The 15,158-nt window shown below is 40.0% G+C and overlaps 3 protein-coding genes across 5 annotated transcripts in view; 2 read left to right on the plus strand and 1 right to left on the minus strand.

The window, feature by feature from the left end:
* Positions 1 to 3,372, minus strand: part of LOC108096717 (kazrin) — a 45,082-nt gene extending 41,710 nt beyond the window's left edge. For all 3 annotated transcript variants that reach the window (XM_017198555.2, XM_017198552.2, XM_017198556.2), the window contains exon 1: positions 3,025 to 3,372. The gene's annotated coding sequence lies outside the window, so the exon portion shown is untranslated. The remainder of the gene's footprint in view (positions 1 to 3,024) is intronic.
* Positions 3,373 to 5,731: 2,359 nt separating this feature from the next.
* Positions 5,732 to 9,196, plus strand: LOC108096884 (RNA polymerase-associated protein Rtf1). The gene is made up of 4 exons (XM_017198825.2): positions 5,732 to 5,893; positions 6,022 to 6,982; positions 7,053 to 8,237; positions 8,305 to 9,196. The coding sequence occupies exons 1-4, from the start codon at positions 5,813 to 5,815 to the stop codon at positions 8,406 to 8,408; spliced, it is 2,331 nt and encodes a 776-aa protein (XP_017054314.1). The 5' UTR covers positions 5,732 to 5,812; the 3' UTR covers positions 8,409 to 9,196.
* A 1,480-nt stretch (positions 9,197 to 10,676) lies between these two features.
* LOC108096972 (immunoglobulin superfamily member 10) lies at positions 10,677 to 14,502 on the plus strand. The gene is made up of 5 exons (XM_017198950.1): positions 10,677 to 10,997; positions 11,896 to 12,375; positions 12,968 to 13,477; positions 14,066 to 14,200; positions 14,272 to 14,502. Exons 1-5 carry the CDS (start codon positions 10,820 to 10,822, stop codon positions 14,466 to 14,468), a joined length of 1,500 nt encoding a protein of 499 aa, XP_017054439.1. The 5' UTR covers positions 10,677 to 10,819; the 3' UTR covers positions 14,469 to 14,502.
* Positions 14,503 to 15,158: the final 656 nt, after the last annotated feature.

The following is a 15,158-nucleotide window of genomic DNA, read 5'->3' on the forward strand; positions in this document are numbered from 1 at the left end:
GTTATACCGTCAGTCAGTCGGTCTATATGGCCAAGACTTCTTTGCAAACGGCCCTCTGTGCATCTTCAAGCTGCATTCTCCGGTTGAATTATTCATGCCTTTTGTCGCTTCTTCATGTTGTTGTTGTTGTTGTTTCACATGCCTGGCGGGAAAGCGAGTCCTGGCTCAAGGGTTGCTGCATCCTTGAGGGTTGACTATGGCAACAGGCAGGACCTCCCACCTCCCAACAACCCCTCCTTCTACACCCACGCCCCTGGTCCTCAACTACCCCCTTTTCTCACAAAACGGGCGGAACGTCTTTGGCTTTGTGCATTTCTCAGTTTCTCATGCACTGGGAAGAGGACTTAGGAGTTCTGGATTTTTAGTTAAGGTTAGAAGAATTTTATATCAAATAAACAATAAAAGAAATTACAGTAACATGTAAATCACATTTTTTAATACCTGCAGCTTACTCTATATGCTGTATAACCTTTTTATAATAAGAATTCAATTAAACTAACTTGATTAAGCCCCCATAGAAAAATATTTTTACTGCTTTTTGTTCATGCATTTTTAATGCAAAAAATAAAAAATCTACCTGCCTAATGGAAATCGAAATAATTAAACTTCAATTTGTGCTAAATAAATAGGACCACCTATTTTTCAAGCCTAGTTTAAACCTAAAAAAGCTTTTCCCAGATAAGCAGTTTTTTTTTGTTTCCTATTTCAATCAAGTTTGAGGATTATAAACCTATGCTACACAAAAGAAAAAGTACGCATAAAAACCTTTCAATTTAATGACAAGTTTTTAGGGTATTTAGATTTTTTTGCTGTGTAAATACGTAATCCGCCTCCAGGAAAGCCCATTGTAGCTGTTGCTCGCTGGCAAATCCGAAAGCAATTTCTGCAGCATTAATCATCCCCCCGAAAACCCCGCAACCCCCGAGGGCAACTGACTCGCTTATCTGCCGTCCGGCCATTTCGGGTTAATGTTGACAAAACGCATTTTAAGCACTTCAGCATTCGCCACGTTGAATTTTCTATTGTTTAGCCGACAGTGGACACTTTTTACCCACTTCACTCCCACTACACTCGACTTTCCTCCACACACGAGCCTGACTGTTTTGACTCTGATTTCTGTTTTCAGCTGGCTGAATTTGCATTGGAAATGTGTGCAGGACGAATCATCCTATCACATCCTGGCCCAAAAGGCTGCAAACCTTTTCCCAGCCCGAGTGCAAGTGGCCAGCAGCAGCTTTTGTCCAATGGTCACTCCATCACCAGCATTGTTTATTCAAACCCCACCCTTTCGAACTCCACATTTGCACAAAACCCCAAGGCAAAGAGCTTCTGTTTTCCCTGCGTGTGTGCCTAACCTTTTGAAAAGGTTTCTTTATGGCCCAGAACGAGGGCATATAATCGAAATCTGGGGGGGAGTGGCTGCGCAAATTGGAACTGACTACATTGACTGGATTTCAAAAATTAAGGGACGCACAAGGCTCGCAGCAGAAAGTGTCCGGATGAATCCTTTGCTAACAGGCATTTCCAATTAAAACTAATCTAATTTGTTAAGACAATAGCCCACAGTAGAGGCAAATGTTTCAATTAGCAATAAAGAAAACTGGCAAACTGGAGTGGAAATTTCGAATATGGAAAATTTATATTGTTGTTCTTTTTTACAGTTTTCCAGGGAGCCCAAAATAAAGTTTATTTTGCCTTAACCGATCGATGCGAAAAGTGCACTCAAAGTGCTAAATCGTTTGTAGATAAAACTTTGAAAGTAAACTGAAAGTATTTACCGAGGGAATACATTTAAGTTAAAGTTAATAAGATTTGGCCTTTTCAACTTGGTTTTTGAAGTATTTAAAACAATTTTCTATGGCTCTTCGTTTATTTCTGTTAAACAGAGTGTTTAAATCTAACCATAATAAGCGCGCTTTTCGATCTATGTAGACTCCAATCCAATTAAAATTTTATCTCATTTAAAAAATTCCAATTCACAGCTTCCTAATCAAATTACTCGCCCAAATTCAACCACTAATTGCTCAAATTATTTGGAGTAATTTCCTAATTTGTATTCTCTGCTGACTGGGATAGTTGGCCGCCATTCATTTCAGTCAGCGGCAATGGAGCCCGGCCAATTAATATTCATTTGAGCCGAACTTCCCCTCAGCACTTTCCCATCTGGATGGGAAAATCCTTTATTTAGCGAGCAACTTTTCGCGCTTGTTTTTCTTTTGCGTTTCGTGCTTTTTTCTGAGTTCAGTTTTCGTTTTTTTCGGACGCGAGTTTTTGTTATTCCCCAGTTAGCTGTTGACGTTGTTTCTCCAGCTGCAAATGCACGACAAATTAACACAGAAAGAGACAGCGAGGCACCGCCAGAAAGAGAGGGGTAGAACAAAGAGGAAACAAAAACTCAAACGAAACGCCGTATCCTTCTAACAAAAAAGAAAAAAAAACAAAAAGAATGGGTGGGGGAAAAGCCACGCCCGCGGCTTGGCCGCAAAAAATATTGAAAAAGTGGGAAAATGCGGAAAACTAAAACTCTGTCACTTGGTGCTCTGTGAGATTTGTTTTAGCAACAAAAAGTGTGGTCTTGGGAAGAAAGAGTTTATTCAAGCAGCATAAACCTGAATTACACAAAGCGAAATGTACTAACTTTTTGTTGTCAAGGGATATAAAAACCAAGCAAGTTTAACCATTAAAAGATTTTGTAAAACCAGAAATTAAATATTATAATCCAGCTACAATTACAATATAAAAGTTGAAGATAACGAGTAGATAAAATATTAAAGTTGTAAATGCCCTTAAAATGTTTTTGTATTTTTAAGTTTTGACAAGTGGTTATAGCAATTATATTATTTTCAAATTAAAAATTTTGGAAAATAAATACAAAACACACTAATTTGATTAAAATGTTTTTAATAACAACTTATCATTATAATCCGTATTAGTTTTATGACGAAGTCTTTAAAAATATTTGAGCTTTTAAACATAGAGAATATATTATGCCAATTTCGAGCAGTGGACCCATCCTCTCCTCACCTTTTCTTTTATGTGAGGCTCAACGCTCAGTGGTCCATGTTTTTATTGGATTTTCCTCTTGTTTTCTTTTTCTATTTTCGTGAGATTTTCGCACCACAGAAACACTGAACCGACACACTTGGGTTAAATATTTTTTCTTTCTTTCGGCAATTTGCGTTTTGTATTTTATGGGCTTTTAGCTAGCAACCCCCGTCTGCACTCCACTTGAAAGCACTACGCTGCACGCCACTAAACGCTAAACTACACTATGCTACGCGACTACGATGGAATGGCAGACCGTTAGTCGAGCTAGCGTTTCCCGTTATTCGGTACCGTACTCGAGAGCTTCTTTCGTTGAACTGGCGAAAAAAAAACACAACTCACACGCACACATCAAGATGAAAATTCACAAATGAACTTTGCTAGTTTTTACAGCAAGGTGAGCCGAGCTTTAATGGCCGCTCTCTCTCTCTCGCTGTCAACCTCTTTTTCTCTCCGGTTTCTTCTCCCTCTCTTTCTTACCACTTTTGGCAAAACAGCCGGCGCAACAAAAACGCAACGCCAACGCAACAGCGCCGCCGGCCGAGAGCTTCCCACCCAAAAATGGCAAAAACAAAGCGGAAAGTCGGCGGCCATGGCCAACCCCCTTGGGCGTTCGATTCTCTCACTTGCTCTTTCCCTCTGCTGCTCTCTCTCTTTCGCTCTCCTGCGCATGCTCCAAAGCTGAGCTTCAAAGCTCTCCGGGTACTTCAGGGGTGGATCGCGTGGGGGTTGGGTTGTTAATGCTGAATTCATTTACAGGGGTCGCTCCGAAATGGGTTTGTGTTACAGAATCCGCAGATCAACAACGTAATTGTTAAAAAATTGTTTACAGGATTTGCAGACCTAAAAGGCAAACAAAACGGTGTTTGAAAAGACGTTAATAATATTTACAATAAGCAGCATGTTTTGCTTAAGTATACACCAACATAATAATTATTATTCAAGATTAATATTAATATATTTTATTTGGATTGGTTTAATTCTAATAGTTTTTTTTCTTAAGTAATCTTTAATAAGTTATATTATTCCAATTGCATTAAAAAAGCAAAAAGCTTTCCTGAATTTGACAATAATAAAGTTTTCTTGTTGTTTTCGCATTAAACTTTTTAGTTTACAAATATTGAAGGCCCAACCTTCGAGAATTCACTGTAAAAGAATATGGTCTTAGGGGTGGGCACTCCCAGCATCGAGTGGGTTGTTTTCATGAGCTGTCGCATTGCTGCCGTTCTGCTCGTTCGTAATTGTTGTTGCTGCTGCTGTTGAATGTGCATTTTGTTGAATGTGCAATGGGTTTCCTCCTGCCGCTGTTATTGTTGCTACAACTGCTACTGCTGAAAATTGCCTCGCAGCATTTAAGGCGAATTATGAAAGTCTGAATGTGGGTGCGTTCCTCGCCCAGCGCCCCGAAAAAACCCTCCCCTTTTTCCCACTTTCCCCCGCCGGGCAGCACAAACTTAGGGAAAATGCGCTCGAGGGACCTGGAAAACGCCTGCATTTTAATTAATATTGATTGTAAGTTATTTTGTGTGGGGGGACAGCAGGTGTGGTTTTAATTTAGTTTTCGAAATGTGTTTTTGCGCGGGCGGCACGACAAACAAGCACATAACCCGGTTACCAGTGTTCAGATAAATGTTTGCCCATTACAGGGTACACAAAGTCAGCAAGACCGGCACCACAAAGCGTTATCATGCAAATTGATGGGGGCGAGGTGCTGGATGGCTGCCAAAATTTGCATTTCAATTCGACAGTCGCCATCCCCTTTTGCTCCACCGAACCCTTCTGTTTACCTTGCTCGAACAGCTCCGCTTTATTTTTTCAACTCAGCTTTAAGTGTGATTCAGTGTTGCGCTCGACAGCGCGGCAAAATGTGCACGTGCTGCACCAGCCGCAAGGCATTTCACCCGGGGTGAAAGTGGAAAAGTGTGGGGGAAGAAAGGGGCGAAAGGTCCTGTCCGGTCCTGCTCGAGTTGAAAAATGCCCAAAAGGAGTTCTACTCGAATTGGAATTCAACGATTATTGATATGACATGGTACTTTCACACATTTCTGCCAATCAAGCGAAATAGAGGCAAGCATGTTCCTTTGAATGAGACATTGATACAAGCTTGAGTAAGCTCTCAATTGAAAATAAAAAGTTCGAGAAATAACATATGTTAACAGTTTTAAATACATATATGTATATTTTTTTTTTTTTTTTAAACAACACTTATTTAGCAAACATTACAAGTCCCCCAGAAGTGCCTCATAAGTTACACCCGTGTATACAAATATTTTTTTTAAATCACAGTAAGGCGTCTTTAAAAAATATTTCACTAAGCACTTTGTTTTATCATAATAAATCCTTAATTCGCTCGGATTTTTGTTCTATATTTCGATCGATATGTTTGTATTTTTCCATTTCAAAATTATCATTATATAAATAACAAATTAAAAAAATAAACATTCTTTTCTTAAACTTTTATTTATTAGAACTTGAATAATTTTCATCCGTTCCAACAAAATGAAACGGAAATACCGTTCATTCCACATTTTTGGCGCGAATTCAAATCAGCTGTTGGGCTCGCTGGTCACTTGTTAATTACGCAACCCTGCACGATACGAACAATTTTCCCTGGTACGACGATGGTATCGCCAAAAGAAGTCAAAACACTGATAGTTCGATAACCATTTATCGCACTCATCTGCCATCCCTAACGGCACGCACTAAAGTTTTTTCGTACTTGTTTGGTTAAATTTTATTATCACCTTTTGGCCAGAAAAGTTAAGCAATGGGCAAACGGCGGACGCAATCCCTAATAGACTCCAATTCCAGCGATAGCGACAGTGAGTCGGAGACCAACTTGGAATCGGTGAGTAAAGATATATAAAGTCAAATCCTGGTCCGCGCCCCTTTCTCTGAATTGCGATGTAACGAAAATCAATGCGGATATGTGACTAAGATATTTTATTTATATATATATTTATAAATTATGCCCAGGATCTGATGTCGCTGGCCAAAAAGCGAAAGAAGCCCCAGACGGCGGCGAAGGCGAGTTCCCGCTCCGATTCCGACTCCGACTGGGCCAAAAACAAAGCTGGAGCCCCCGCCTCCAAGAAGAAGAAGCGCCAGAAGGCCAGTCGAGATTCTAGTTCTTCGGAGTCCAACTGGGACGACGACAGCCAAGATGAGGCGCAACCAGCGGGGCCGACACCTGCGCAAGCTCAGGTGGCACATAAATCCCCAGAGCAAGCTACGCAAGCAGCGCAACTCAGCGAACAAGAAGAGGGCGAGGTTTCCGACAGCGATTCCGACAAGTCCAAGTCAAACTCATCCTCTTCCGGCTCCGATTCCTCTAGCTCTTCGTCCTCCAGCTCCGATTCAGAGTTCGATGACGGCTTCGATGATGACCTCATGGGCGACGACGAGGATCGAAGGCGTCTGAATGGCCTTTCCGAAAAGGAGCGTGAAACAGAGATTTACAAACGAATTGAGCAGCGTGAAATCATGCGCACTCGATGGGAAATCGAACGAAAACTCAAGTTAGCTAGGCGGGGGGAAAAGAACCAAGAAAGGTCGAAGAACAAAGGCGAACGGGCAAAGAAGAAGAAGGAGAAGCGTGAGAAGAAAGCGAAGAAGGCCCGAGAACAACAGGCGCCTCCGCCACCTCAGGCATCCACAATTGCTCCATTGGTTGCGGAGCCCAAACCCATTGGAGAAGTGAGGTCCGCGAGTCCCTTGATTTCGCCCGCTATCAGCAGAGATGTGGCATCCACTTCTGCGGCGGTGGCCAGTATTCTGCCCGATGATCAGGCAGCTGCCGCTGGCGTCTCTGATTACTTCGATCACAAGGAGCGATCCAAGGAGCGCAAAAAGAACGTGGAGGCCAACAAGACGGACGACAAGAGGAGCAATGCCATGGCCTTGCTAAAAGCCAAACGAGAAGGCAAAGCTAAGAGGGGTAAGTTAATAAGCTTTTATACACATTGCAGTATGGTTTTAATACTTTTACTATTCTAATCTCCTTGCAGAGGAAGAGGAAGCCAAACGCCTGGCTGAAAAAGATCGTGATGACGACAAGGAGGAATTAGAAAGCGTTTCTGGCTGCAAATCAGCCGTGAAACTGAAAGCCTCTGAGATCTATTCAGACGACTCGGGCAGCAGCGATTGGGATGAAGATGAGAAGCCCACGGGCAAGCGTTCGCGCTCGAACAGCAGCAAGGCCTCCAGTGAATCCGAGGAGGAGGGGAAGGTGCCCCAGAGACCCGTTTTCATAACCACGCGCGAGGATCTAAACAAGCTGCGCCTCTCGCGACACAAAATGGAACGTTTTGTGAACTTGCCAATATTCGAGAGCACCGTACTGAACTGCTTTGTGCGGATCAGCATCGGAAACAACGGACAGAAGCCCGTGTACTGGGTGGCGGAGATTGTGGGCGTGGTGGAGACGGGAAAGATCTACAGCCTGGGTACCACGCGTACAAATCGCGGATTGCGGCTCAAGCACGGCATCCTGGAGCGAGTGTTCCGTCTGGAGTTCATTTCAAACCAGGAGTTCACCGAGAGCGAGTTCAATAAGTGGACCCAAGTGTGCCAGCAGAATCACATTCAAATGCCCACAATAGACTTAATCGCGACCAAACAAAACGACATCAAGAAGGCGCTGAACTACGAGTTCAAGGACGAGGACGTGGACAAGATTGTCGAGGAGAAGAACCGTTTCCGCAACCGACCCACCAACTATGCGATGAAGAAGACTTGCCTAATGAAGGAGCGCGATGCGGCCATGCTGCGTGGCGATTACGACATTGCTCAGGATCTGGGACAGCAGATCGACGAACTGGAGAACCGTGCCTCAGAGCTGGACAAAAGGAGATCGCATACCCTTAATTTGATTTCCTACATTAACGATCGGAACAGGAAGAAGAACGTGGAGGATGCGGAGAAGGCAATTTTGGAGGAAGCCCGCGCCAATAAGGGTCTCAAGATCTCCGATCCCTTTACGCGCCGAATCACTCAACCACGCATGGGCTTCAAGGGTGTCAAGAAGGACGATGATGACATGCAGCTGGCGCCTCTGCCACCTCCACCGCCTGGGAAGAAGCGACCCAGCGAAGCGGGTTCCTCGAGCTCCAGCGCCAAGCCCACGGACTCCAAGGACTACAGCCTTTACTCATTGCATGACTTTGACATCGACTTGGATGTGCCGTTGCCAGGTGAGCTTTTGAACCTTGTATTAGCCAGAAATAGTTTTATAACCACCTGTCTTGTTTCCATTTTCAGTAAGTACGAATTCAGTGCCCAAACCGGCCAGCAAACCAGCCGAAACCGTCTCCAAGCGTTCGTTGAACCTGGAGGATTACAAGAAGAAGCGCGGCCTCATTTAGAAAATAAATCTGATGGACTATATATATTGACAAAGCCTCACGTTTACGTCCTAGTTTAGTGTAGTGCCCAAATGACTACAGCAAACGTTTGTTAATGCTATGACTACGACCCCAACTAATGGAGATATAAGGCGACGATCCGTTCGGCTTATAGTTACAGTTCACAATTGTATTTAAGTTGACACAGTAAGATTGAATTAGGTCAGGCATCAATGTTGAATATCCTAATCGCGATGACGTTCCCCGTTTGTGTTTGTTTGGTATCAATATTATGATTCAGTTTATAGAGAAATTATACAGACAGCACAACAAACAGCAGCAGCAATATCGAACATTTAAAATTCTTATGCAAGTAAGGGACTCATTAAATAATATTTATAGATTGATAGAGCGCTACTGTAATTTTTTAGGATATAAGTTGAAAATTGTATTACGAAAAAAGGTAAACCCCAAACGAGCCCAGCCCAATTTTTTCTCGATGAGATGTTCAATAAATTAAACTAAATGATAATATAATTTATACAGAATTAGTTTACAGCGAAAACTTAATTGTTTACTCAGGCATATGGCAAGTGTTAAAAAAGAGATTCCAGGGACAAATATGAAACAGGCTGATTAAATGGGAAATTAACGAACACACATTCAAACGAGCATGTATCCGTTGGTTGTAAGCGTTCAGTGCTGTACTAGCTTTAGGCGAAATTCATCAATTGTAGCAACACAGCATCCATATACTTAATTATACACATATAAATAATAATTATTTATAATAAAGAAAAGACTTTAAATTGTTCTGAGTTTTAACTTTAATGGTTTTGGATAATGTGGGGATGATGAACACTTTATAGTTGTAAAGAATGCATAAAATATTGGTAGCTTGAAATGTTTTTTCATAAGTAATATTACTATCTTTCAAACTATTACTGAGTTCTTTTATCTCCTTTAAAAACACATTATTTGCTTGGCGCCAACTTGAACGTAAATTAAAAAGTAAACTAAAGATGGCCATTCTCAACTGAATCGTTTCCTTGGCTTAGGTTAAGTTCGCGTCAGTTGTATCTTTTTAATTGGTTTGCTGCCTGTTTGCGCAGCTGGCTGACTCCTTTCATGTTCTCACCAAATTAATTCAATTAATTCGATGAAATTGTCTTTTAATTGAAAGTGATCGCGTTTCGCGATGTTTTGTCAGAGAGAAAACATTTCTGAAAGAATATCTGAAAGAATTTAAGGCATTTAATATTTCAGTTATGGAGAAATCTTGATTATACTCTGCTGCAAAACACATAGGCTGCTAATTTGAAATAAACTTGGATTGATTGTTCTATAATGCACTTCCGCTTGAATATTTTTTCAAAGTTTGTTCCTTCTTTCTTTTTGGGAACCTCGCAGTACCGAACATATTGTTCCCAAATGGTGAATGCGACTGATCCGATCACAATGATGACGCCGTGGATGGGGGAGCCATTGTGGCACAATGACATTTTATCTCGGAATATGCAACAGCAGCACGTTCTCTGAAGCGGAGAGTGTAGTAGATCAGCGGCGGAATCTCGATTCTGAATCCGAAAACTACCGATGCGTGGCCCATGCAAATGTTCTTGCAGGTCGTCGTCGGTGTGGGTGCATCCCACAGATACTTATATATCTTGCATTGTTGCACGCAAAAAAATGGATTGAATTTATATCAAATTGATATTAGTATTTCATATTATAAAGTATTGTTCCAAGAACTGTAACTTAATTAAGAAATATTAAATATAGCAAATTAAAACCGATTTATTTAAAATAAAGTTGTAAACTTAAAAATGTTCGATTTCTACAAAAATAATCTATTTTTCATAAAAAAATCAATTGGAATTTTGTTCATTTTCTATAGCTTAGTACCAAAGCTCAGAGTACAAATCCTTTAATCGAATTAGTTTTTAAATTTCCAGTAAAAAATAATACAATATAATAACTACCTTATAGTAGATTTCATATTGAAATGCTGGTATATGTGGTTGAGAACATTATGTAACATCATGATTAAACCTTCAGTTTTTCTTTCCGTGTACCCATGTGGGAGAAATCCCCTTGGCGGCGACTAATCAACCGGCATCGGCTTGCCTTATACACAAGTGCTATATGCTGTCCGGCAACGGTTTCTTCATCGTCGCCCCGAACTCGGGCTTCTTCCAGCGTCCACCCCTCCGAGCTCCACTGTACATGTGTGTACAGTACAGTGTGTGCGAGTGAGGGGACACTGACAGCGGCTTCAGCATCGGACAGCTCAAGCGATCAGTTCAAAGTTGACTTCGTCGCGGACCAGAGCGGATCGTTCTAATTCCGACACGCGACCGTGAATTATAGAATTATCAAATCACAGCTTGAATTTATTTAAAATTTAAAAGCTAATAAAAAGTGAAAATAAAATGCAGAACCATAAGTGCTTAATTCTAAGGTGTTTATTTGTGGGTTTGATCTTTAGCAAAGTTAAAGCCGAGTTGGATTTTACCAACGATCTTGAGAACAGCCAAAAGTTCAAAAGCTTACCGACCACAGTGAAAACCTATGAAAATGACACGGTCCAGCTGCCTTGCACCTTAAATAGTAAGTGATTAATTCATTAAATCAAATAAGGTACAAGTCTTATTGCATTTTGTGGTCATTTTTGAGGATTAGACCCGCTTTTGGGGCCTTGAAACGGCCACCAGCAGCAATTGGCCATAACAATGAGATTTAATTCGATTTATGAAATGAATGCACAATGGAGCAAATGAAGGTATTATCCGACAATAATAGAGTCCGTGGGGAGAAAGTCCAGAAACGGATTCTATTAATTGAGCGCTTAACACACTTAGAGTCGCCCTCAAGTCTCTGGGGAAGAACCCTCCCGAGACATATTGTTAACGGTCCAATTAAAGATTTATTGACAGACCAGATTAGGTTATGAAAGGGTTCACAAGATTACAGAAAAGTTAAACAAATTGAATTTACAAGAAACCCAATACAAAAATTTTGTCGCCACCATTTGTTGCACTTACACATTTTCATGCGATATTCAAGTTACTCGATTTTTTAAACGACTTTTATTTTTAATTCATCAAATTCATATAAATAGAATATAAATCATATATATTTTTTTTAATGTTCGACCGTATTTGTTTTTTGTGTTAAGAGAAAAAGTTAAGATCAACTTATGAGTTTAAAATCCAAAGAAATCTTAATGTTAAAACTCTCACATCGTTCAAGAAATCAAAAAATTTTAACGTTTACTTAAATAACAATATTTTGACTCTTCAATGAATAATTACCAAATACATACTCCAATTATATACTTATAATTTTCATACATTTTAAAATTTTTGAACTTAATCAATGAATAATTGAATATTAAATACAAAACAATAACAAATTTTATTCGCTTTATGTGCCTAAAATTTAATAAGAGATCGCTTCAGTTTTGTAACATATTTGTATGCAAATCTTTAATATTGATCTCCTTCAGCTCCCTTCCTCTACGTCCGTTGGAATCGAGATGATGTGGCTCTGGTGGATTCCAGACACCCGGATGTTCCGAAGCTGGATCGCATAATGCTCTGGCCAAATGGCAGTCTGCAGGTGGCCAACGTGCAGTCCAGTGACACCGGCGACTACTACTGTGAGATGTACTCGGACTCGGGTCATGTGGTCCAGCAGCACGCCATTGAAGTACAGTTGGCTCCTCAGGTGCTGATCGAGCCCTCGGATCTCACGGAGCAGAGGATTGGAGCCACCTTCGAGGTGGCCTGCGAGGCCCAAGGAGTTCCTCAGCCGGTAATCACCTGGCGGATGAACGGAAAAGTCCTGCATCCGCAATCCAGCACGGGCAATCGGCAGAGTCTGCTCCTGGAGGTCAAGTCGAGGAACCAGGCGGGACTCATTGAATGTGTGGCCAGCAATGGAGTGGGTGAGACGGCGGTGGCCAGCGTGTATCTCCATGTGCTGTGTGAGTTAACAACTGTGAATAAATAAATATTAAAAATTCTCAATGAACTGCATAAGTATTTTAATAAGAAAAACAAGTTTCAATTCTTTATATTTCCAATAAAATAAATAATTAACAATTAACAAATTCAAGACACATTTTTAATCTATGTATTATGTTATTCAGTTTAAATTAGCCCACGTTCCGTTTTCTCCATTTATACATATTTAAAAGCTGAAAAAACATACGTTTATTTATTCTCAATTGTCTGAAATTCGTCCTATATTTATTCTATAAAATTGTTTAAATATATAAACCAACATACTTTCTTACATTCAAAACCCAAAGAACTCATTTATTATTTATTTGTTGGCCATATATTGTTTACTCTTGAGAAGAAATCGATTTTCCAAATATTAAATAAGCTTTTGCTATTTTAACATAGCCAATGTGTTAAATGATCAAAAGCCAAACTTTAATTTTTCCTTCAATCAGTTTTAATGTCTTGCGTTTACTTTTTAAATTGTTTATGTGACCTAACACACAAATTAGAGATTTCAGATAAGGCCATTACCAATTTGAAGCAACTAATTGACTTCTCCGCACTCCGCAGTTTCGCCGGAGGTGAGCATTCCCCAGCCGGTGGTGTACACCAAACTGGGCTCCCGGGCCCATCTGGAGTGCATTGTGGAGGCGGCACCGGCGGCCACCGTGAAGTGGTTCCACCACGGAGTGCCCGTTGCCCTGGGCGCCCACTCCACCAGTCACGAGTCGGAGTTGCAGGCCAATCGATCGGTGGACCATTACGTCAACGCTGTGCGCCACATGTTGGTGGTGAAGAGTGTCCGGAACGCGGACATGGGGCAGTATGAGTGCCGCGCCAGCAACCGGATAATGAGCAAGAGTGGCAACGTGGAGCTGACCGGCCGCCCGATGCCCTGCATCTTCAAGATCAACCCGGGCACCCAGAGCTCCACCTCGCATGTCCTCGTCTGGCAGACCGAGAGCCTCCTGCCTATCATGGAATTCAAACTGAAGTTCCGGCAGATTCCTTCGAATAATGCCACACGGCAGATTAGAACTAACTGGACGGAGCTCACGATCCCGGCACAGGCCACCAATGGTAAGGATATTAGAATTACCTGAATTGTAAAAAGTTGTTATAAAATTTAAGTTATGTTATTATAGTAGAAAAACAAAATTTCGATTAAAAGCTTTATTTTATTTTACTTTCCTTTATGATAATCGAGTATAAAAAACAAAATTTTATTCAATTTGAAGCTTTTCTTTAAATATTTATCTTATTATAACCACCTTATTATTTCATTCCAAACTAAAAAGAAAAACAGAATGAAAAAAAATTAGAAACACTATTCAAGAACTTAACCTATCTAATTTTCATCATTTATTTTGTATAGTGCACCTTATTATTCAGTACATTCGTCGATTCGTTCAATTGTAATTAATTTAATGGTTTCTAAATTTGCATGCCACCTTTTCGAATAATGAGTAAATTGTTTCTTGTGAAGAAACCGCAAGGCCGCATAAAAACGGTTTGAACTAAATATACAATGACTTCAATTCCTTATAAATAGAATCAATTAAAACAAACAAAACACTGATCATATAAATTAAAATAAATTTGTTTCACAAATGAATGATGTAACAAAAACCTAGACTCAATATTATTTTCTTTATTATTTAACCGCAGGACTTATTTATATAACAACTTACACACTACATGGTCTTCAGCCCGCCAGTCTTTATGAAGTTTCTGTATTGGCCAGAAACAGTTTTGGGTGGAGCGACAATAGCAAGATCGTTCGATTTGCAACAGGTGGAGAAGGTATACTGAAATAACAATTTCATAAATAATTTAATAATTAATAATTTAATTCCTTACACCATCCTTTGCAGTTGAGTTACCAAATTACTCGACAGAATCGGAACTTCAGGATGATTTTACCGAGGAGGACTTCCACAATGAAATCACTCAAAGATCAGAGGTTCTATCGGTCAGCATGATGTATAATTCGAGTTCAATGAATGGATGTGGAACAAGAGCCTTAATATATTCCATAGTTTTAATAAAAATATTTCTCCTATTGAGTTAGGTTCCCCAATAAATTAAACCGATTTTGTACTGAATTTGATTTATATGCAATAGCAAATACAACACATTGAATCCGTAAACAAAAATGCCTGAGGTCATAATGATTCACAAGAAAGAAAAATCTGTTGAATCAACTTCCGCAAAAGTAATACGATAAGATTTTTCGGAAAAGACTCACGGTAGGCTGATATAAAATGGAGGCTTATCTGTGACTATGAGGCTATATTTAACTACGGATTAATAAGGTGGATATATAAGAAATATACCTTTATTGATAACGTAACGGCAGTACAAGAAAAAAAACTCATATCAGAAATTGACAGTAAATAAGTTATCAAAAAGTTTTTCACTTTTAGTCCAATTGTTATATTTCTGTGATTTAAAACAAAAATGCTGATACCAAAGCCTAAACAAACTAAAATCGATTAATTAAAATCTCAAGCAAACTTTAATGTTTGATCAGTTTATGAACTTGAAATTAATTAAAGTTGTCAAGTAAATTTAAGCGGCCACCAGTGCGTATGCGTGATTGCTTTGTTTATTTCTGAAACCGAATACTTTAATTAGAATCTAAATGTTTCGCTCAAATCTATAAGCCTTGTTAAACATATTTCAGGGTATTTCTGCAGTATAGGGCTTCTTTGAACTTCAATTGGCAGTGACACTGCGGGAAGCTAACGCATCTTTGTGG

Source organism: Drosophila ficusphila, unplaced genomic scaffold (genome assembly GCF_018152265.1).
Source record: "Drosophila ficusphila isolate 14025-0441.05 unplaced genomic scaffold, ASM1815226v1 contig_414, whole genome shotgun sequence".
Lineage (NCBI taxonomy): Eukaryota > Metazoa > Arthropoda > Insecta > Diptera > Drosophilidae > Drosophila > Drosophila ficusphila.

Excerpts from the sequence above, each read along its gene's own strand:
- LOC108096884 (XM_017198825.2), top strand. The coding sequence starts at position 5,813 with ATGGGCAAACGGCGGACGCAATCCCTAATAGACTCCAATTCCAGCGAT. Across the intron at positions 6,983-7,052 it reads AGAAGGCAAAGCTAAGAGGG|AGGAAGAGGAAGCCAAACGC; the intron begins GTAAGTTAATAA and ends ATCTCCTTGCAG. Across the intron at positions 8,238-8,304 it reads CTTGGATGTGCCGTTGCCAG|TAAGTACGAATTCAGTGCCC; the intron begins GTGAGCTTTTGA and ends TTCCATTTTCAG.
- LOC108096972 (XM_017198950.1), top strand. The coding sequence starts at position 10,820 with ATGCAGAACCATAAGTGCTTAATTCTAAGGTGTTTATTTGTGGGTTTG. Across the intron at positions 10,998-11,895 it reads GCTGCCTTGCACCTTAAATA|CTCCCTTCCTCTACGTCCGT; the intron begins GTAAGTGATTAA and ends GATCTCCTTCAG. Across the intron at positions 14,201-14,271 it reads ATTTGCAACAGGTGGAGAAG|TTGAGTTACCAAATTACTCG; the intron begins GTATACTGAAAT and ends CATCCTTTGCAG.